Source organism: Notamacropus eugenii, chromosome 1 (assembly GCF_028372415.1).
Source record: "Notamacropus eugenii isolate mMacEug1 chromosome 1, mMacEug1.pri_v2, whole genome shotgun sequence".
Lineage (NCBI taxonomy): Eukaryota > Metazoa > Chordata > Mammalia > Diprotodontia > Macropodidae > Notamacropus > Notamacropus eugenii.
Window position 1 is genome coordinate 577,533,107 of NC_092872.1, and position 23,172 is coordinate 577,556,278.

At 37.9% G+C, this 23,172-nt stretch overlaps 1 protein-coding gene across 1 annotated transcript; it reads right to left on the reverse strand.

Annotated features, from left to right (window-relative positions):
• TRMT6 (tRNA methyltransferase 6 non-catalytic subunit) lies at positions 1-23,156 on the reverse strand. The gene is made up of 11 exons (XM_072634420.1): positions 22,915-23,156; positions 15,487-15,614; positions 14,540-14,649; positions 13,066-13,157; positions 12,887-12,970; positions 12,504-12,628; positions 11,675-12,033; positions 10,786-10,871; positions 9,213-9,315; positions 8,970-9,056; positions 1-2,005 (listed from the first exon to the last, which is right to left on the reverse strand). The coding sequence occupies exons 1-11, from the start codon at positions 23,067-23,069 to the stop codon at positions 1,814-1,816; spliced, it is 1,521 nt and encodes a 506-aa protein (XP_072490521.1). The 5' UTR covers positions 23,070-23,156; the 3' UTR covers positions 1-1,813.
• Between the last annotated feature and the right edge of the window lie 16 nt (positions 23,157-23,172).

Genomic DNA, 23,172 nt, shown 5'->3' on the forward strand with positions numbered 1-23,172 from the left:
TTTGTTATGAATGTTTTATTTTTCATGCTTTTTAAATTGTTCAATTGGGGAAGTAGGGAGAGCAGTGGGAGGGAGAGATAATAAATGATTACAAAATAAGCAAATAAATAATTTTAAAAAGATAACCATTGTGTATTACCCAAGTTGCTATAATCTCACCCATTAGATTTATGAACCATGTCTGCAAGTTAACAATAGCAATACATTCCAGTAGAATTAAGTTCTTTGAGGTCAGGAATTGTATTTTGTTTTGTCTTTGTACCTTTATTACTTCACACAGGACCTTGCACAGAGTAGACAATTAATAAATACTTGTAGGACTGGAATCTCTAACCAGGCAAATGTCTTCTTTGTTCATTCCAGCTCATATTTCACAATGTACTTAGATAGTGGCATTAGAAAAACACAGATTTACTGTATCACTGAGCTAAGTCTCAGTATGAAATGCATGGCTACCAAAGATAAAAAATAACAAGATGTATATTTCTTGATAATTATCATTTGCCATTATCAGAATACAAAGTACAGATCTAGCAGTTTAAATAAGGCTGACCAAGAATATCCCCTGTTTTCCAATAAGAAGTTCACAGTAAGATAACACTAATAATAAATTATTAATATTTAAATAAATATTAATAACCACACTATATCAACAAACATATTCAAAAACTCTGAAAACAAATCATCTTTCTTGGGCATAATCTAAAAACCGTTCTTCAGTTACAAATGAATAATGAAATCAAGGCCAATTTATTAAAAATTTAAAAAACCTAACTACCTAATTATGCTAAGGCTCAGCAAACTGGCATCATGATCATTGACTACATTAATTTATAGTCAATGGAACAGAAGACTCTTTAAAATGGATTGGATTGATTTATAGTCAATTAATTTATTTTTAGTCAATGGAACAGAAGACTTTTTAAAATGGATTGGATTGAGGTGAGAAACTAGATGAGACTAGTTTTATAAATCATGTGAAAGTCTCTTTTATTCTATTGTCACACCTCAAGGGCTGATGGCCCATTTGTCCCTTTATATGTAAGAAATCCCTCATAAAAAAAATATATACAAAAAAATCCCTCTCAATTTTAATACTGAGAGAAAAGTTAGAGTAGTTTTATTGGAAATGAAGAATCAAAGTCTTTTGAAAATTAACAAAAGCTAAATAACCCCACCATGACCCTTCCATATACCATGATAGACCAGCAATAAAACAAAAATTTACAACTTCAAGTTGTCAAATATTAAAAGCAATAAAAACAAATACAATTTTAAAATGCACATAATACCACTGGAGAGAGATAAGAAATATTTGGTATGCAAATTATACAAAACCTCCCATACTGCTTAAACTTTTCTTCCATAAATTCTTTCAAATACACATTTGTGTGCATATGACTAAAGAGTTTTCAATTGGTTAAAACCAAGTTGACTCTTATATACAAAATGTGTTGGATTATTTTTCTTACTTTATCTGAATTTTTAAGACACTCATTGACACACAATTTTAAGACACAGAAGTGAACTTGGTTAAGTCAAGCTTAATTCCATTTCATGCCAAAAGGCTTTGGTTTTCCTGGCACCTTCATGCCTCAATGGATCCAACACCTCTGTCCATAAAGTGGCTTGAAGGGTTTCTTTTCCTTTCCAATAGCCAGGTGTTAACTGGGAAAAGCTTCTTTAAAATACATTAATGCATCCAGGTTTCCAAGAATGGCTGTGTAAACATGCTCTTACAGTACCAAGGAGCAATTGGTAATGGCATGTTAAGTATGTGATTTGCTAATTCAAAGAATCCTTGGAAATAAAATCAAGGTAGATCTTCAAGGGCTGAGTCAGACTCCTGAACTTTTCGCTTTTTAGCTGTTGGCTCTTCAGTCTTTTGTAACTCTACCATGCAGGACTCTGATTTTTGTTTATCATTAGCAACAGTGATGCCTGAGAGAAGATAACCTCCACCTCCACTCATCATCAGTTTGGGATGACTTCGATCTGGCAGAACCTAACCAAAAGAGAAATGTCAGATTTTCTAAAGTGACACAATGCACAAGGCAAATTTAAGATTCAAATGTAATGTTTAAAACATTGTTTTAAATTAATTTTCATAATGCCCTTGGAATGTTATTTAAAAATCTTGCTGATCTAATCCAATCAGTTCCAGTTTCTTCTACAGATGAAGAAATAAAAATTCATAATTATGTAGTAGATAAAGATTTGCACTTTTCCTCAAAATTGGCCTGTGAGGCAAGTAGATAGAAACTATGACCAGGAAGGGTTAAATAATTTAAGATCACAATGCTTACTAGCATCAGCAATGAAATTATAATCAAGGCCTCCTGATTTCTAGAGTCTAGGTTACTCGAGGGATACCAAAGATACAGACAAAAAGGGATACAAGACAGAAAATTAAGTTTATATTTCTTTTGAAAATTATTAATAAAATTGCAGTCCTGAGTTATTTAAACATGAAGATTACTTTTTTGTATTAAAGGGGAAAACACTTTTTACAATGTTCTATAACTACTCCTGGATTTTCGAGGCCTATTTCAGCTCCACAACCTTTAAGTCATCTAGGGGAAGTTTGAGAAACCTTGGTTCTAGTAGAACCAGGATGAAAAATACTTCATTCTTTTCAGGACAGAGCTGATGTTCTACAAGTGGGTAATAACACTGAATAAACTAGCAAATAGTCACTATGTCCAATGGCTTTGCTCAACTGCTTTTTTATTATAAGGGAATGGTGGTAATGGTGGAGGGTGGGGTATGCTGGAATGTGACTATAATATAAAAAGTATCAATAAAACTTTTTTAAAATGATGGGAGGATTATTTGTAATGAAGGGGATTTGACTACATCAGGGATTCTTATTATGGAGTATAGAGTATATGGATAGTTTTCAAGAGAATGTGAATTTGTTTTTTTAATACTGATAACTATATTTCAATCTAATTGGCTTCCTCTGTAATCCTACACATTTTCTAAAAACATTATTCTACGAAGGGGTCCATATGCTTTACCAGACTGCCAAAGGGGTCCATGACACACAAAAATAGTTAAGAACCTCTGTCTTAAATCTTGAAGGTTCCCTCTGGCTCTAAAATTTGATGACTCTAAAGAGAATTAGATGCTTTAAAGGTCTCCAAATGTACTTTGTTGTTCGGTTGTTTCAGCAGTGTCTGGGACTCTGTGATCCCATTTGGCACTTTCTTGGCAAAGATAATGGAGTGATTTGCCATTTCCTTCTCTAGCTCATTTTATAAATGAGGAACTGAGGCAAACAGGGTGAAGTGACTTGCCCAGGGTCACATTGCTAGTAAGCGTCTGAGGCCAAATTTGAACTCAAGAAGATGAGTCTTCCTGACTTCAGGCCCAGCACTTTATCCACTGCGCCACCTAGTTGCCCTCCAAATGTTTTACTATAAAGCAAACTCAGAACTAAAGGTGCTCTGTAAACTTTAAAGTGCTATGTAATGAATAGTTATTAACATTGTTTGAGTTCAACTCTCCAAGCTTTTCACGCTCTCATTAAGCACCTACTATGAACTACTCAAGGTGCTGGGGATACAAAGACAAAATGAAATAGTGTTTTCTCCATGAGAAGCTTACATTTTTACTGGGGAAAAAGCATCTGCCCAAATAAGTAAATACAAGAAAATCTGAAAGTAGACAGCACTACAGGTGATACATGAACTACTTGAATATGAGATCATCTTAATATGGTTTCATTTTGTGACAGCAATGGTCAAGCTTTCATACTTCTATGGACATTAAGCTAAAAACATCTGACTCTGACCAGATGAAACCAGATTGAGCTGGTTTTCCCACTTTTACTTAGTTCTCTGTTAGATGAGTGCATACTACATGCTCTTTTTTGTTGTTTTCAAATATATTATGTGTAAGAATGTAGAATACAACAAGGAAATGTACAGAAGTTGTTGCTCTTAAAAGAGTATACATCAATGATGGTAAGAGATGTCACAATTATTTGACATGGTGAGTAAAAGTTTCAAAGATTATTCAAACCTACAATGAAATAAAATCAATCACACCAAAGATGAAAGGAAAAGAGGGTCAAAAAATGAAAAAACATCAAAAACTGACAAACTATTGCTACACAACAGCTGATTACTTCTCAGAAAACAAGCAAATATTTTCATAAGGACTTGACCCCTCTACAATGTTGTAAAGGCTTCTCAAGATTGGAAAAACAGTGGGAAGACATACACGCACTTTCTCTTGCTCTGCTAATATTTGTTATGAAGAATTATTGTTATGGACAAAACAATAAAAAGACTAAAGTATTAAAGATTGAGAAAAGGTCCCCTTTACTTTGGCTACTTATTTATTTAAAGCTAAACCAAAACACTCTCAAAAGCGGTTAGGTAACTCTATACAATCTAATTCTAACCATTAGACATCCAACCCAAAGAGTGGCATAGGGAATTTTTTTTATTCTAGTGAGCCTAGAAATTCATCTTCTTTGAGGGAAGAATGAACTCTAACAGTGTACTGACATGATGAAAAGTAATACTGCTCCAGAATTATAGAAATTCCTAATTGCAGATAAAATACTGCTCCATCTTTTTATATTATTTATATACCACAAAAAGTTAAGAAAATTATCAAAGAGGTAGAGATATACATGCTTCTATAGAATAGGAACTTGTCTGATTTAAACCCCACAGAGAACCTATTAATTACAATCAAGGCTGGATATTGAAAAATGGGGGGGGGGGAGCCAAGATGGCAGAGTAGAAAGATGCACAGATGCTTAGCTCTTACCCCACAGCCCATAAAATACCTGTAAAGAAGAACTCTCAACAAATTCTCGAGCAGCAGAAGCCACAGAATAACAGAATGGAGATTTCTGTCCCAGAGAGACCTGAAAGACCCGACGGGAAAGGTCTGTCATGCACCAGACCCAGAGCACAGCCCAGCCCTGCCTTGGCCACACGGCACCGAAAGGAGCAGATCCAAGCAGGCTTCAGGGACAGAATCTCCAGCAGCAGCGCAGATCCCTCAACCCACAGGCACCAAAGGTCAGTGACAGGGTCTTTTCCAATGGCTGAGAGGGGAGCAGGGTGTCCCTATAACTCAGGCCTCCTCAGGTGGCAGCAGCAGAGGCAGCAGCAGACAGGGCTCCCAAAGCAGGCAGTAGGCCGCATCCAATGTTGAAGGTCTCATCAGAAAGCCTCTGAGGGAACTGAGACCTGTGAAGTGGCCCTGCCCCTACCTGAGCAGCTGATTTTAATCTCACACTGAACAGTGGCCCTGCCCCTGCTGAAAGCCCCTGAGGCTTGGGAGCAGCTCATTTGAATCTCAGCCCCCAAATGCTGACTTGGCGGAACTGGAGGCGAGATGGGTGTGGAGAGGAAACTCAGAAGTCAAGTAACTGGCTGGGAAAATGCCCAAAAATGGGAAAAAAAATAAGACCATAGAAGGTTACTTTCTTGGGGAACAAGTGTCTCCCCCCATCCTTTCAGATGAGGAAGAACAAGGCATACTGTCAGAGGAAGTCAAGGCCCCTGCCTCCAAAGGGAACTTAAACTGGGCTCAGGCAATAGAAGACCTTAAAAAACAAGTTAGCAGCTTACTAAAGGAGAACCAAAAAAATGCTGAGGAAAATAACAGCTTTAAAAATAGGCTAATTCAATTGGAAAAAGAGGTCCAAAAAGCCAATGAGGAGAAGGAGGTTTTAAAAGAAGAATTAGCCAAATGGAGGAGAAGGTTCAAAAGGTCACTGAATAAAATAATTCGTTGAAAGAGAGATTTGAGTTCAGAGAGTTAAACCAAGCAGTTAGTAAACAAAACCAAAAATTTGAAAAAAATAGAAGATAATGTGAAACATCTCATTGAAAAAACAACTGACCTGGAAAATAGATCGAGGAGAAATAATTTAAAAATTATAGGACTACCTGAAAGCTATGATCAAAAAAAGAGCCCAGACATTATCTTCCATGAAATTATCAAGGAAAACTGCCCTGAATTTCTAGAATCAGAGGGCAAAATAAATATTGAAAGAATTCACCGATCACCTCCTGAAAAAGAACCGAACAGAGAAACTCCTAGGAATATTGTGGTCAAATTTCAGAGTTCCCAGATCAAGGAGAAAATACTGCAAGCAGCTAGAAAGAAACAATTTGAGTACTGTAGAAATACAATCAGGATAACACAGGATCTGGCAGCTTCAACATTAAGGGATCAAACGGCTTGGAATGAGATATTTCAGAAGGGATTGAAACCCTGGGATTGAAACCAAGAATCACCTACCCAGCAAATCTGAGTACAATACTTCAAGGGAAAAAATGGTCATTCAATGATATATACTACTTCCAATCATTCTTGTTGAGGAAAAGACCAGATCTGTATAGAAAAATTTGACTTCCCAAGACAAGAACCAAAAGAAGCAGGAAGGTAAGCAGGAAAGAAAAACCATAAAAGACTCTCTAAAGCTGAACTGTTTACATTACTACATGAAAAGAAAACATTTTTTAACTCTTGAATCTTTTCTCAGTATTTGGGTAGTTGGAGAGATTGTACATACACACATACACTCACACACACACACACACACACACACACACACATATACACACACACACACACACACACACACACACCATATAGATAGACAGAGAGTACAGGGTGTGTTATATCAGAAGAGATGATATCCACACAAAAAAATAAAATAAAAAATTATGGGGTGAAGGAGGAAAATTCCAGGAAGAGAATGGGAGAAATGGAATGGGGCAGGCTATAACTCATAAAAGAGATAAGAAAAAATCTTATTCAATAGAGGAGATAAGGCAGAAGGGGAGAGGGGGGGAAAATAAAGCTACTCTCTCCACATGTAGCTGAAGGAGAGAATAACATGGTCACTAAATTTGATATGAAAATTTGTATCACACCACAGAAAAGAAGAAGAGGTGACAAGTAGGGTGAGGGGACTGTTAGAAGGGAGGGCAAATGGGAGAAGGGAGTCACTAGAAATAAACATTTTCGAGAAAGGACAAAGTCAATTGTAGGGGGAAAAAATAAGGGGGAACAGAATAGGATAGAGGGCAATATAATTAGTACTACACAACATGATTATTATGGAAGTCTTTTGCAAAAGAACACATATTTGGTATGTACTGAATTGCTTCCCTTCTCAGTGGGGCTGGGGAGGGAGGAAGAGAAGTTGGAATTCAAAGTATTAGAAACGAATGTTGAGAATTTTTAATGCATATAATCGGGAAATAAGAGCTACAGGGAATGGGGTATAGAAATTTATCTTGCCCTACAAGAAAAGAGAGAGGATGGGGATAAGGGAAGGGTGGGGTGTGATAGAAGGGAGGGTACACTGAGGGAAGGAGTAATCAGAATACAAGGTATTAGGACACGGGGAAATGGATGTGATGGGGAGAAAAATTGGACATGTTACAAAGTGAGGTAAAAGCAATTAGTATCAAAACAATTGACTGCATTAATTACTGAGAATAAATCAATGACATCTTTAGTTTGGGGAAAAGAAGTTCAGTCTAAATTTCCTAGAGGAAGGTAGCCTCAGGTAAAATTTGGCATTGATGGAAAAGTTAAGGTTTTAATGGTAAATTTGATTTTATTATTGCTATTTAATCAGGAACTAGAACATGTATAGAAAGGCACATAAGCCACTTAAGACTTGCCTCAAAAGATGTTCCTTAGCCAAAGTGAAAATTATAATCATATTTGAAAACTGGTTATTGGAACTTGATGCTATGGGACTATTAAGTAACTGCTCTCCTGAGTCTAACTCTAGGTATGGGTAGCAAGAAAGGTGATCTGAGCCTCCAACTCATGATGTCAGTAAGCTGGTGAGATGCTGGTATGAACTACAAAGGTGATAAAAGTCTGAAGTTGGATGGTGGTCACATAACTGGAATGAAAATGATTGATGTAAGAAATGCTGTGAGACAGAATTTAGAGTCTACTATGCGCAGGGTTTCCTGTAATAAAAACAAGAGACAGAAGTCTCATTCTGGCTAACTTCTGAGTATAGGTTGCATCTGATAATAGAAACAAAAACAGTTGATTGTAATTTTTTTAAAAGTTCAAGCAAGTTTGGGTTTACAGATGTAAAGTTCCCAGAAATTTTCATAAAAATAAATTTTTCATATTTTTAAATGTCCCTTAATTAGTAACTGTCAATTTCCTACACAATGCAGAATTTAACTCAGAAATTAGAATTACTGCACATTCAACAATACTTGAACAATCAACAATCACTTACTAAACACTTGATGTGTGTCTGAACTCTAATAGGTTGTGGGGACACAAAGACAAAAATGAATCAGTTCCTGCTCTCAAGGAATATGTTTTATGCAGAGAAACACGAATATAAGCAAGTTTTATACAAAAATTATGTATATATAAATACAGGGTAATTATGGGGCAAGAGAGCACTAATAGCTAGTATGATGAGAACAGTCTTCATGTAGAAGGTGGTACTTGGACAGGGTTTTGAAGGAAGCAAGGGATTCTTAGAGGTGAAGGTGAGGAAGGAGTATGCACCAAGAACCGGAAGAGCCAGGACAAAAATGGGAAGGTGGGAGATGGAGTGAAATATGTGAGGAACAGCAAAAAGGTAGTTTGGCTGGACTGTAGAATGCAGGAAGGAGAACCTTATTTTTGGGCTTATCATTGATCCTAAGGGCAAGAGGGAGCTTGCTTAGGTAAGGACATGACAGAGTTTGACCTGCACTTAAAAAATCCCTTTGGCAGTAAGGCATAGAATGGCCTGGGGTGAGGAGAGGCTTGAGGCAGGGAGAATGAGGAGGAGGCTGGGGTGATAATCCAGGAGAGGTGATAACAGCCTGCATTAGGGAGGTAGCCAAGTGAGTAAAGAAGTCATATGCAAGAGACATTGTGGAGACAGAAGTGAAGAGATTTATGCACTTAGGACATACGTTTTCTTACTTCACAGTGCAACTTATTTAAATACATACCTGGTAATTTCTGAGCCAGGTTTCTGAGAGCCTGAGATTAATAACTCCTCCTCTTTCTCTTAATTTCGTATAGCACTCTACCAGGGGCTGAAGGATACAAGAAAAGATACAATTTAAATAACATTTTCTGGACAGAAATTCAAGAACAGAATTTAGCAGGCTTTTTCATCATCCTAAATCTTCAGCATTCTATCATTCACTCAGCCATACAGAAAAGTTCATGTCAAGCCAGTACAGCATTACCTCTTTATAATGACAGTAGACAACAAAAGGCCTTGAAGGAGCAACAAATTCCAGCAAAGAAAGAGCCAGTGGAGTTGGGTGGTATCGACTGGCTATAATTAAACTGAAAAAGAGAAAAAAAAAATCAGAAAAATTATCCGTCTTCAAGCAAAATATGCTATTTTGACAAGACTTTAAAATTATTAGATACATTCAATTATATAGACACACAAAATAAATTATTTAAGTAGCTTTCTGGAAACTTACACAATAGAGAGTATTCCAGGACTGCTTTTTATGGTTTTACAGCCAACTCTCTGTGACCCCATTTGGGGTAAAGATACTGCAGTGCTTTGCCATTTTCTTCTCCAGATCATTTTATAGATGAGAAAACTGAGGCAAATAGGGTTAAGTTGACCTGCCCTGGGTCACACAGCTAGTAAGTGTTTGAGGCTGGATCTGAACCCAGGAAAATGAGTCCTCCTGATTCCAAGCCTACTGCTCTATCCACTAAGCCACCTACCTGCCCTTAAGAGCTGTTACTTTCTCAATATTAAGGCTTGGTAACCACTGTTGATATTTGGCAACTCTAAGCACTATTTAAAGATGAAAGCCAGCTTTAAAGTTTTCTCAAAATCATCTGGAAACTAATTCATCACTACTTAAAATGATCTTGCAGATGACCAAACCTACCTTTTCCCCCAAATATCTAGGAATCTGAAATTTTTGCCAGACTTTTCTCCAACACCCAAGGTTAGAGCATTGACATACCCAATGAGAATACGCTTGATTTATCTACTATGTTAATATGGTGAGAGACAGTATGCTGTAGTGGGTAATGCTAGCCTTGGAATCAAATGCTGACTCTGCTTCAGAAGAGCTGTGTATCCCTGGACAAGGGACTTATTTTGAATCCTATAAATTGCAGAGAAAGTTACAATCTGTTTTGGCAGTGAAAGTTCCATTTGAGCAGCTTCTTATAGCACTGAAATCACAAATCCAGTCCCTAGCCCAGACTCTACTGTAATATGGCAAGAGCCTTCTAATTCCTTTTAAAATCTATACTTGTACCTAGACTGATTTCTTTTAAGTTCAGCCTAATTTCCTCCAGGTTCATAAGGATATTAATACTTATTCCCATTGGATCACAGGACCATAGACCTAGAGCTGAAAGGAACCTCAAAGGGCATCTAAACCACACTCTTCATTTCATTGATGAGGATTACTGAGGCCTAATGACCTTAAGTGACTTGCCCAAGGATTTGAACCAAGGTGCTCTTTCCACACCATCACTCTTTATACTCAACCACTAGGACCCAAGTGGAACAGTCAAAGGGAAAAAAAAGTAGACAAAGTAGAACCAAACTGCTAAATAATTAATCGAGAGCAGTTTAAATTTTCTTGCAGCCAAAATAACAAATTCAAAGCAATAACTAACAATAGCGGTGATGAGTAAGTGGTAGGATGACTAGAATGACATTTTTTAAGAAACAAAAATATATAAGAAGCCATCTGTTTTTCTGGAACTTGAATAGTTTAGTGACTAACGTAAATAAGCATTGTGTACTCAATGAGTGATATTATCCACACTCACCCATCTGCATTTCTTTCGTTCAACAGAGTAGCAGCTTCTATCTGTCTTTTCTTCTGTTGTTCTTGTTTTCTTTGGAATTCTTGAATCTTGAAAAATAAAAAATTTTTTTAAAAACTTGTTCAACTGTCCTGACCCAGATACTTTACTGGATCACCAATCTGCTCCAGCATATTTTTAACTTTCTCTACCAATTCAGGCAGACCAAAACAGTATGAAGATGTAATTTTGGAAGCAGTTATAAAAATACTAAAGTATAGCATAGGAGATATCCTAATAATCTATACAGTTATGTCAACAAACATTTATTAAGTGCCTACTATGTGCCAGGCACTATGCTAAACTACTCAGAATTCATGGAGCATACATCTAGAGCTAGAAAACATCAATTCAGACCCCTTCATCTTAATTAGAAACTCTGACATTTGTATAGATCTTTACAGTCTGAAAAGTGCTTTGCATATACATTACTTCATTTGATCCAACAACCCTGTGATGTAGGTTATTATCTTCAGATGAGGAAACAAACTTAAAGAGGTGACTTGCCCATTGCCACATGGTTACTAAGTGTCAGATGTGAACCCAGGTCTCTCTTGATTTCAAGCCCATTGCTCCTTCTACTAGACCAAACTAATTCTCTATGCATAAGGAAACTGAGGGCCAGTGCAATGAAGTGAGCTGCCCAAGGTCCCATAGGGAGAAAGCAGAAAGAAGGACTCAAATCTAGGTCCCTTGATTCCAAATCCAATATGTGCAGTTTTTTCCCCCATTACATCACAGAATTCTCTTAAAGATCAAAAAATGTTTTCTCCAATAATTGTGACATTTACAGTTTCAGTGAAGGAATAGGAGAATAGAGGAGGAACATCATGAGAAGGTGGGGGACCCTTACATAGTCTTTTTTATTTCCTCTTTCTTTGTGCTCCTTGTATTCTGGCTCTTGAGAAATAACTTCCATTGTTTCTTGCTGAGGATGGTTGTTTTCTATAACTTCAACAACATTTTCTTCCATCTCCTTTGGAGAAGTCTGTAGGTCATCAAGAAGAGTGCCATTGTTTTCTTCTACTGAAATATTGTCTTTGGACTCCAAAGGCAAAGCTTTGGAAGAAAAGGTTCCATTTAGAAGATTGTTCACTTTGCCAAGGGGGAATTCATAAAGACTATTAAAGAAAGATTTTGGAAATCCAAAACAGGTTGTTGCTGCTCGAACAGGACCACCTCCAGGGTACATCTGAATGATTGATCCAAAACCTGAAAGAAAACACATCTTTAATACACGAAGATACAGTAATCCACTGAGAGTTCCCGTATAAAAAAAAAAACACCTGGGAAAATATATTTTCCAAGTTTCCCCACCACTCATTTGAAACAAAGATATTTTACTGAATGATCTCAACCTGAAAGCATGATAAGCCTACTTAGCCTTGGCAAAGAAAGGGTGATCACCCCATAGTTTCTCCCAAGGAGTTTTTAGGAGTCTGTTTTCAAAGAGAGCTTCAAATAGGCTAGAACTGAATTTGGTATTATCTTAAGTCACCCTGCCTCAGGGAAGAAGAGGACAGAGTAGCTAACTTTCTGATTCCAAGTAGGAATCCACAAACATTTCCAACAATATGTTGAAATTAAGGCAGCATATGATGCTCAGACCTGATGCCAAAACAATTCAACATGTTTAGTCTTAAATTCAAGTGTGAACTGCTTGAAATCTGGAACTTTCTTACCCCCCATCCGCTCCATTACAGCACCCAGCACCAAGCCTGCACAAGTTTCCATTACAATCATTTTATTGCCAGCGTGGATATTTCCCAAAGTCAGCATCTGGGCCAGTGTATCATATCGCATATAGCTAAAGAGAAAAGAATGATTCCAATAATGTTACTCACGTTTCAAAAAATACTTTGTTCTGCGCAATCATATAACATCTAGTTAATGGGCCAATAATTACTTTTGAAGTGATGAAAGAACTTAAAACTCATGAAGTGGTAGGGTACATTGTGTAACATGAGCAAGTTCCCAAGTTTACTCAAAATTTCATGACTTCATTATAATAAACTACTACTTCCCATTCCCCAGGTCTTCTACTTTTAAAAGAAATATGGCTTACTTAATTTTTCCAGGTTCTCTTGCATAATACATAATTGAAAGAATACGGGTAGATGGCTTCACAACAGTAATGACTGCTTCATATCTAAAGATAAAAACATACAAAAAATTCCTTTTGTAGGGAATATATGTTTTGAACCTATCTTATTTCTACTTGCAACTTTCTAGTACAATTCTTACTTTTTCTTCTTCTTCTTTATATATTTATCCTGGGCAAATTCTGTCTTATCTCGGAATGTTGTACTATTTTCAATTAATTGCTGAACAATTTCCTGTAAGAAAACTAAGAATTACTCCATATTGTACACCAAATAGTTAAAATTATTAGACAAAGGAAAAAGCGTTTTAGTGCATTTACAAAGGTCTAATTCTGAATCCTCTCACCTCATAAAAACCAAAGTATTAATTCAATTTGACTCAACAAACATTTATTAAGGACCACCAATGCATAAATAACATTGTATTGGATGCCAGAAATGCAGACACAAAAACTACACCACACAAAAGCCTCACGAAGCTGGGGAAATTACAACATGGACACAAACACAGGTAAATAGAAGATGATTTAAGAAGAGAGAGAGAACATCAATAAATGGCAAGGAAGATAAGGATACCAAGGAAGGCTTCATGAAGGAGGCAACATCTGAACTGATCTTTTAAGAAGCAGAGATGAAAGGGGAGTGCAATTCAAGAAAGGTGGATGGTCTATGGTCTATGGTCTACACAAATGCACAGATGTGAAAGCTGGAAAACTGACTGTAGGGAATAGTCTGGCTGAAACATAAGTGTGCATGAGGAAGAATAACGGGAAATATGACTGGAAAGGTATGTTAGAAATAGATATTAAGGATGGTATTCAACAGGCAGAGAAGTTTGTATTTTATTCTAAAGGAAATGGAATTACTGACAACTTTTGAGCAAAGGAGCAGCATGGTCAGACCTGTGCTTTAGGAAAGAATAAAGTAGAAGCAAGGAGAACAATTTAGAAGCTACTAAAAGAGTCCAGATGAATGGATAAAAGGGAATGGATGCAAGAGATATTGCAGAAGTAGAAAAGACAAGAAAGATTTAGCTGAGTACAGAAGAGGAATGAAGGAGAAGAAAAAGTCAAGGATGATCATGAGGTTATGAACTTGGGTGACTGGAAGGACAGAGATATCCTGAATAAAAAAAGGAAAGTTTCGAAGAAGGGTGGGCTTGGAATGGAAGAGAATGAATTCTATTTCAGCCATGCTGAATCTGAGACGACAATGGGATAAATAAGTGGAAATGTCCAGCAGGCAGCTGAAAATAAGTAACTGGCATTCAGGAAAAAAGTACGTAGATTTGGGTTTCATCTATGTAAAAAAAAAAAAAATTCAGTTTATGGATGATTAGATTACTGAGGAAAAAAAGAAAGAGGAAAGAAAGAGGACCAAGAACAGCTCCAAGCTAAGGAGTGTGGGGGTTAATAATAATGAAACAAACATTTAAGTTTCCCACAGGAGAAAAGAGCTTTCCTTGATACTTTTAAATGAAGGCATTTGTTTACATGTTTATTAAGAGAAGAGGTAATAACAATAACAATGTTTATGCTTCACCTGAAGTTGTGTGCCTTAATTCACTAAAAATAAAGCAAATCCCTAAGTATATCTGGGCAAACTCTCAATATTACCTCTCCTTTAATGCCCTTGTCCTTCAAAGCTTTTATGTCATCTTGAGTAAGTTTCTGAGACTTTCCATCATCAACTATATTTCGATTATCAATACCAGCTTCTTTAGTTTCTAAAGGAAAGAGATTGATTCATTATATTCTTGTCCTAAAGTAACATTATAAACTTTTAATTCATAGGACAAATTTTTCACATATAAAGTTGCTTTTTAAAAAAACTTGACCTATGATTTCATCAGGACAGGTGAAGAATTTCCTCACCTATGCAGATAAGCACCTTCTCTGCAACTTACAGTCTCTGAGAGTTGCCTGGATCATTGAGGGATTAAGTGACTTGTCTAGGATCACATAACCTGCATGTGTCAAAGATGAGACTTGAACTCAGCACTTCCTCACGGTGAGGTCATCTCTGCGCTCTGTACCACAAAGCCTCTAAAACTTAATGCTTATGAGATTAAATTATAATACATAAAAAACTAGTTTTTAAAATATATTGATAAAAGTTATTTATTTCTTCGCCCAAATTAGAAAAGTAACAATAAAAGATGAATTGGGCCTAAAAGACAGTTTAGGTCTTCTTGGCTCAAGGTCCAGTCCTCTATCAATTCCATGAGTTCATCAGATCAAACATTTTATAGATGTAACTGGGGGGAGGATGTAGTGTATGTGTGTGTGTGAAGTTCTTTTCCCAGGTTTATATAGCTAGTTAGTGGAAAGGCTAGGATTAGAACCTAAATCTGCCACTCAATTCAGCATTACTGGTACTACACTATGCTGATGTTCTTAAATCACAATCCCAAACTAACCTGGAAATTCTTAAAATAGAATTTTAGAGGTAAAGTAAAGGTAAATGTAGACAGTAGATTCTTCAAAAGCCTCTGATTTCTGAGGTCTTTTTGACCTTTGTAAGTTTAAGTAACTATTTCCCATCCCTGAAAAACAAGACATACCTGAAGTGATCTCTTCCATCATCTTCTTGGGTTGAAGGTTCCCACCACTGGATACTTCAAATGTAGTTCCATAACTATGTCCAATGACATTATCCAAAAAAAACCACTGTTTTTCAAAGGTAACTTTTCTGCAAGAGATGAAAAAGAAGGCAGTTAATCAAATAAGCTAGTCATAGTACCATTAAGCTGGAGCTAGAAGAGACCTAGAAGGCCATGTAGTCCAACACCTTCACTTTACAGATGGGGAAACTGAGGCTTAAGGAGATTAAGGGATTTGTCCAAGGTCATACAAGTAGTAAATTTCAGAGGTGGGATTATTATTAGCCTAGGTCGTCAGACTCCAGAGCAAGTATTCTTTCCATTATATCACTATGAAATGTGAAAAAAGACTAGACAATTTTATAATCCTTTTCATTCAAATGGTTCCCATGAACCAGCAAAAAGGCAGCAAAATCATCCCTGAATACAAAAGGCAATCAATATTAGAGAGAAAACCCCCAAAACCTGGAGTTTTGGGATCAGGAAAAGAAGAAATTGAAAAATGAAGTATATAACGAAGGGTTTAAATAAGCAAATATTATCATACTACATTAAAAACACAAGGCCTTTGTAAAAATAAAAGGATGCAATAGTAGAAAAACAGAGTTGGGGTTGGCTGGATAAGAAACAGTACAATTTCTATTCATTTAAAATAACATTCTTCCGGAATCACAGAAGTAGAAAGGACTTCATGAAACTATATAGTCTAACCTCTTCCCTTCAGGCAGGTAACTAATCCAATACAGATATATTTACAAAAATAGTTGCTACTTTACAAATTTGAAAAATGAGTCTGACAATGATTTGCTGACAACTTAATGGAGAAATTTAAAAATCTTCATATATAGTTCTACAATATGTTTTATTTCACTGCAAATCAGAGACAAATGGAAGTTCTTCAAATAATGCCATGAAGATAAAACAAAGCAGGCAGGGATAGAATATAAGCTCCGTCAGTGTTTCACTTTTTACCTCTATATCCTCAGCACCTAGCACAGTCCCTGGCACAGTCCCTGGCACATAGCATTTACTTAATGCTTATTGAAAGATTGATTTTTAATTTGAAGAGAACACATAATATTTAAACTCTTTAAGGAAAGGGAACTTTTATGTTTTTGCCTACTTCCCCAGCCTAACCAAAAGCAATAACTTAATTGATTGAGTGAGGAGATATAGGACTATAGGCATACCTTGAAAACAGATTTATTTTTTTTTTTGTTTGCATGTTTTGGAGGCAATTGGGGGTAAGTAACTTACACCAGGTCACAAAGCTAGTAAGTGTCTGAGGCTGAATTTGAAGTCAAGTCCTCCTGCCTCCAGGGCCAGTGCTCTATCTACTGAGTTACCTAGCTGCCCCCCAAATAGTTAGATTTAGATCTGATATGGAGAAAAACTTCCCAACAACCAGAGAGCCATCAAAAATAGAATAGAAATTAGTGAGGCAGTAGGGTAGTACAGTGGACAGTGTTAGACTTAAAAGTCAGGAAAATCTGCATTCAAATCCACCTCAGATACTAACTGCCTATGACCCTTTATCCTCTGTCTGCCTTAGTTTCCTCAACTGCAAAATAAGGATAATAATAGAACCAGGATAGTTGTGTGGATAAATATTTGTAAAGTGCTTTTCCAACCTTTAAGTGCTATATTTGTGCTAATTATTACTATTATAATGGTTAGACCACAGGTTCCCAAAGTGGGCAATATTGCCCACGGGGGGCGCTGGAACATTGGGAGGGGGTGGCAGTGGTGGTAGTAGCCTTGGGTGCAATTGGAGGCTATTGAATAAAAATAAGGGGATGGTGGAAGCATGAGGAGAGAAGAGAACTTTGAATACCCATTCATACCTTTCATCTGTTGTGCAACAGAGTTAAAATTGTAGTAATTACATTATTTTCCAAATAAACACACAAAATGCAAGTTATAACTGATCAGTGATCAAGTCCAGACAGTCTTAACAAGCAAGTGTCGGCAGGTGAGCCTGTAGCACATTGTTGGGAAGTTCAGCATGAATAGGCAGGAATATGTGCATGTATCAAAATTTCAATGCAAGAAAAAACCCACACATTTATAATAAATTATTAAATTTAAGATGTCATTTAAAAAAGTCTTTTAGATTTCTTTGAAATGATGCAAATAATAAAAAAAAAAACATTGCAAGATTAAAGAAACTAATTTCCAAGGGGGCACTGTGTAATTTTTTTCTTTTTTTGAAAGAAGGGTGGTAGGCCAAATAAGTTTGGGAACCTCTAAGACAAACATTTCTTGGAAATGTTGTAAAAGATACTATTTTATTGTCAGGCATGGCTTCCAATGGTCCTTTCCAACTCAAAAAGATCCAAAGAACTAACAAATGTGTTCTCATATCTCAAGACTTTTGCCCTATTTTTTAACCTGAATTTGCCAGGAATGTAATGATTCTTCAGTTTCAACTCTTAAGATTATTAGGGAATGGTTTTGCTTATGTGCTACAATCATTGCAGAAGGATTTCCAGGTCTGTCAAGCAAAGAAGACAAACGACCAGAGGACAGAAGAGGGGAGGGAAGGAAATCTTAATCAATCCCATGATTATTATACATCTGTAGGTATAGATGGGCCCTCCTGCCAGCGTTCAATCTTCAAAGCCAGGTTCCCAACTCCCCTCTACTGCAGCTACTCTTTCTTCCCCTGGGGTTTCTCTCTTCTCAGATTATCTGTTAGGGAGACACACAGGTTTCCATTTCTCCCATTTCCTTAATATAAAATACACCACCCAACTTTAGGTTTTAGAAAAATCTAACAAGAAACAGTGACTTAAAATTAAAAAAAGGGGAAGTTACAAAATGACAATGTTTTAAAAGTCAATGATATTAAGTATCTCTGATCTTATTAATCTCTCCCAGAGTCTTATCTCTATGAGTTGTCTTCACTTAAAGTTTCAATACTTCTTTTATTTGAAAGACAGGTAGGTACTTCTTCATTTACTTCTTTCCATTGATCAGAAACCCAAAGGGTGGGCCAACACATATTAAATAACAACCTCCTGGCCACACCTTGACATAAGATTCAGTTACATTTCAAAGAAAACCACAGGTAATTTGACCAGTATCTTAAAAGTCCCTAGTCTTCTGGCATCAAAGGTCAATTCTTTAAGTTCCCAATATGTACAAGGAACCTTACTAGACCCTGTAGAAGACAGGCTGGCCCTTAAAAGGCTTACAATTTACCTGGGAAGATGAGTCATGTATAGAATGTCAGGGGAGTAAAAAGCAAAAAAAAAAATTTTGGCACAGGATATGTGGTTTCTTCAGTTTAGAAATTCCTACCAATGCAGGAAGGATAAGATTAACTTTAATATTCCATATATCACTATCCAGTATATATTATTACACTTAATTCAAGGATTTATTAAAGATCCACTATGTATGGAACATAAAGTTAGATTTGGGGGAGAAAAGAGTAAACAAGATTCCTGCCTCATACAACTTACAATCTAGTGGATATGTAAACTAGTGAACTAGAAAGATACAAAACAATGTGCTGGATCAGATCAAAGAGTGAAGGGAATCTTTGGGGAGAGAAGGCAGGGAACCAACACATCCCAAATATAAAGAAAAATAATAATATTCTGGGCAAATAGAATTACACTAAGCTTCTTCAAAGGCTTATTCATTTCTTTCTTGTCTGAGCAAATCTCATTCTCTTTGTAAGGATTATTATCCATGTCCCACATCCTACATATGGGTATACCTCAAAACTGTTTTGGATGTTCTTTTTTCTGTGATCTCATTAGTTTTCACAGGTTCAATTATTACCTCTAGACAGATGACTAGATCTATATATATACTATATATACTCAGCTCTATTTTCTCTCATCACCAACTACCTCCTGGAATTTCCAACTAGATGTCCCACAAGCATCTCAAATCTAACATGTCCCAAACAGAATATGCTAACTTCTTCTATAAACTGCCCCTTTCCTATCTCAAACACTCGAATAGCTCTGTGATCTCATCAGTTTGAAAGTTTCTATCAATAATATAGAGCAAAACCCATCTATGCTTATTCTGTACAACTCTTGACTAAGTCTTCCCATATATTCAACATGTACAAAAGGCCTCCTCATTTCCTTATGACAACACAAGGCTACCAGAGAAGCAATCCAGCTGTATACCTGCATGACCAGGCGATCTTGTGTTCCCATCACACACTTCCTTGAAGATGTCTTTTACTCCTGTCCTTCAGAGTTCTTTGCCACTTATATGCTGCAGTCTGCTGAAAATTACCATGAATCTCTCCGCTGTCTTCTGTGTGATAGTTCTTTCTAATTCTCCTGAGATAGTTGTTTTCAATGTCATACTGCCATGTTAGCAATACTGGTAGAATGTTAATATCAATAAAAAATAGCCTGTGCTTTCACGAGAAGCTTGGGGTCATTAAAGGAGTCTCACAGTTTTCTGAAGGGAATACAGCCCTCTCTCCTTCTCTGATCAAAGAGGCTTAACCTCTACTCAAAAAGCTTCAATGGCTCCTTCTTCTGCTACTGAGTATGTGTGTGGTGTTGGGGATGTTGCTTAATCTCTCTGGGTCTCAAGTTTTCCCACTTGCATAATGAAGAAATTGAACTAGATAAGGGTTTAACTTTTTGTTATCATGGTCTGCTCTTGCAGCTTAACTCCTGGACTAAATAAATCATCTCAGTCCATTCCAATCCATCCTCCATTCATCCTAAAGCTCAAGTCTGACCACATCACCTCACTACTCAATAAACTCCATATCCCCTCCAGGATCAAATATAAAATCCTCTATTTGGTGTTCAAAACCCTTTGTAACCCAGCAACTCTCTCCACCTTACCAGTCTTATGGCATTGTCCCCACACACTTAGATCCAATGACACTGGCTTTCTGGTTGCTCCTCAAACTAGATACTCTATCCCTTGGCTCCAGGCATTTTCACTGGCTGTCCCCCCAGGTCTGGAATGCTCCTCCTCCTCATCTCCACTTCCTGGTTTCCTTCAAGTACAAGCTAAAATTCCATCTTCTAAAGGAAACCTTTCCTAATCCCTCTTAATTCTAGTGCCTTCCCTCTGTTGATTATTTCCTTCATATATCATGTTTGTACATAGGTTGTGTGTACTTTTTGTCTCTCCCCTGTAGAACATGAGGTCCTCAAGGGCAGGGATTCTCTTTTGTATTTCTGTCCCTTGAGCTTAGCAAAGTGTAGGCACATAGTAGACACTTAATACTTACTGACTGGCTGAAATCCTATCCAACTCAAATCTATGATCTGGTGAGCCCTACTGCCCCTAGGATAAAATATATACTCCTCTGTTTAGCATTTAAAGCCCTTCACAATCTGATTCTAGCCTGCCCTTCCAGGCTGACTGCTTGCTACTCACCCTCTAGAACTTTATGTTCCAGGAAAATGGAACTACTTGGTATTTCCCATAAATGACAATGTATCTCTCATCTCTGTGCCTTTTACAATGGCTCTCTTCCCATGACTGGGATGCTCCTCCTCCTCACCTCTGCTTTAAAACCCCTAGAATCCTTCAAGGCTCAGCTCAGATGGCTTTGTCCATAACAGGCCTTTCTGAATATCCTCAGTTGCCCTTCCCCTAAGTTACTTTGCATTTATTATTTATATATTTAGCATTTACTTGGCTGTGCACCTGTTGTTTCCACATCCTTCCCATTCCACTTCCCCAGCTCTGAATCCCAAGTGCTTAGTAAAGTGCCTGGGACAGGATAGGTACTTAATAAATGCTTGCTGAATTAAACTAATTTCAGGTGCCATCCCCTCCATGAAGTCAGGTCTGAAGTTCAGAAAAAAGACAAGAGTGTTTCCCTGACTGCAGGATTTAAAATAGAGACTAAATGGTAATCTGACAACAATGTTGTAGAAATGATTCTTGGTCAGGTATAGGCTGGACATGTTGGCTTCTTGGATCCCTTTCACATCCCAGATTGCATATGACTGATTTAGGAGTCTTCTACAAATAAGTTACATTTGAAGCTGAAGATATGAATGAAATTGCCTAAGAAGAAAGTGTAGAGAGAGAAGCTGACCAGGGGCACGTCCAACTTAAGGGATAAGGAAGAGGATGAAGAGGCAGCAAAGTAGATGGAAATACCTGAAAAGGAAGATTCGAAGGTTCTCAGAATTGAAAAGAACATGAAAAGCTATTTAAGCTAACCTACAAATCAACACACACATGCAGTCACTCAATCTTTGAAGTGCTTCAACAACAGACATCCTATCTTCACAAGCAGCCCATGTCACTTTTGACATGGGCTTGATGGTTTTTACATTTAGCCTAAATTTAACTTAACCTTAAATTTGCCTCTCTCCAGCTTTTTACTGGCTCTTAAAAACCATCTGGTCCAATCTCCTCATTTCATAAATGAGAAAACTTTGAGGCCAAAGACAAAAAAAAAATGATTTGTCCACCTTCACACCTGGAGGTGAAATTTGAACTCAGGTGCTCTCATTTTTACACTAGGCAATCTGAAGGCCCATTTGATAAGTGATAACAAATTTATGATGGACCAAGTCAACAAAGTTGTGTGACTTCCTCCAATGCTGTTCTGTAGCACTAAAGGAGACAGGTGGTGGGGGTAATCTAGGGCCTGAAGTGTTGTTAGGTATGAGTGGCAGTAGGTCAAGGGGGAAAGTAACTGGAGAGTAGAGAACAATAAATAACTGACTTGCTTAACTAGAGTGAAAAGTGGGAAGGGAAGGAAATTAATGAATAAGAATTTACTAAGCTCAGCGTGCCAAGCCCGGAAAAGAGCAGGTGATGGCTTGAAGAGGGTAGTGGGGGACGGCCGGGACGGAAGTCAAAGTGAGGATGAAGGATAGGGACACATAGCAGGGTAGGAAGTTATGTTCAGAAATTTCAGACTTTTCGATCATCCAAGCGGAACACTTATAGAGGACAGGAGAGAATGATGAGACTCCCCGCTGAGAAGGAGCGAAGGTATAGGTCGCTGGAGTTAAGGAGGCTAATGAAGTGGGAGGGCAAAGTGTAGGAGGAGGACATCAACATGTAAACTGAAGTCCCCAAGTATAGGATCAGGGTAGAGGCGGAGCTCCTGGAGGAGGCGGCAGACAACGGCATCCCTCCTCCCTTCCCCCTCCCCAGCCCACCATTTGGGCAGTCCTAGGGCCGGACAGCGTGCACCTCAAAGGCTGCAGGGCTGCTGAGGGCTGGAGGCGGTGGGAGGGTGGCCAAGGGCCACATGGCTGTTCCCTGGCCCGGTGTATGAAGGGCATGAACAAAGGTGCAGCTCGTCTTGGATCGGGTGGCCAGGGAGGAGGAGGACGAGGCCGGGCCTTCTGGGGGAAGACCCCGAAAAGGAGGTGCCGAGGGGGATCTCCTCCTCCCTCGTCCAGGGGCACCTTTACTCACTTTCTGCGCTGAACCTGCACGGCTTTGAACACGTCCTCTCTCTTCAGCACCACAAAGTCCCCATCCCGAATGAGATGGTCCTGCCGGGGAGGACGCTCCGCGCTGTTCTCCATGGCGCCTCCTTCAGCCGGCCCCTCTCCTTTCGCTCCTTCCATCAGATCTCAGGATCTCCGAAGCCCAGACCCAACCGCGCCGCCTGTTCTCCAGGACAAGCTCAGAGCACGCCGCTTCCGCTTTCCGGGCAGGGTGGCTCAGCCC

Excerpts from the sequence above, each read along its gene's own strand:
- TRMT6 (XM_072634420.1), bottom strand. The coding sequence starts at position 23,069 with ATGGAAGGAGCGAAAGGAGAGGGGCCGGCTGAAGGAGGCGCCATGGAG. Across the intron at positions 12,034-12,503 it reads TGTAATGGAGCGGATGGGGG|GTTTTGGATCAATCATTCAG; the intron begins GTAAGAAAGTTC and ends GTTTTCTTTCAG. Across the intron at positions 9,057-9,212 it reads TCTACTGTCATTATAAAGAG|CCCCTGGTAGAGTGCTATAC; the intron begins GTAATGCTGTAC and ends TGTATCCTTCAG.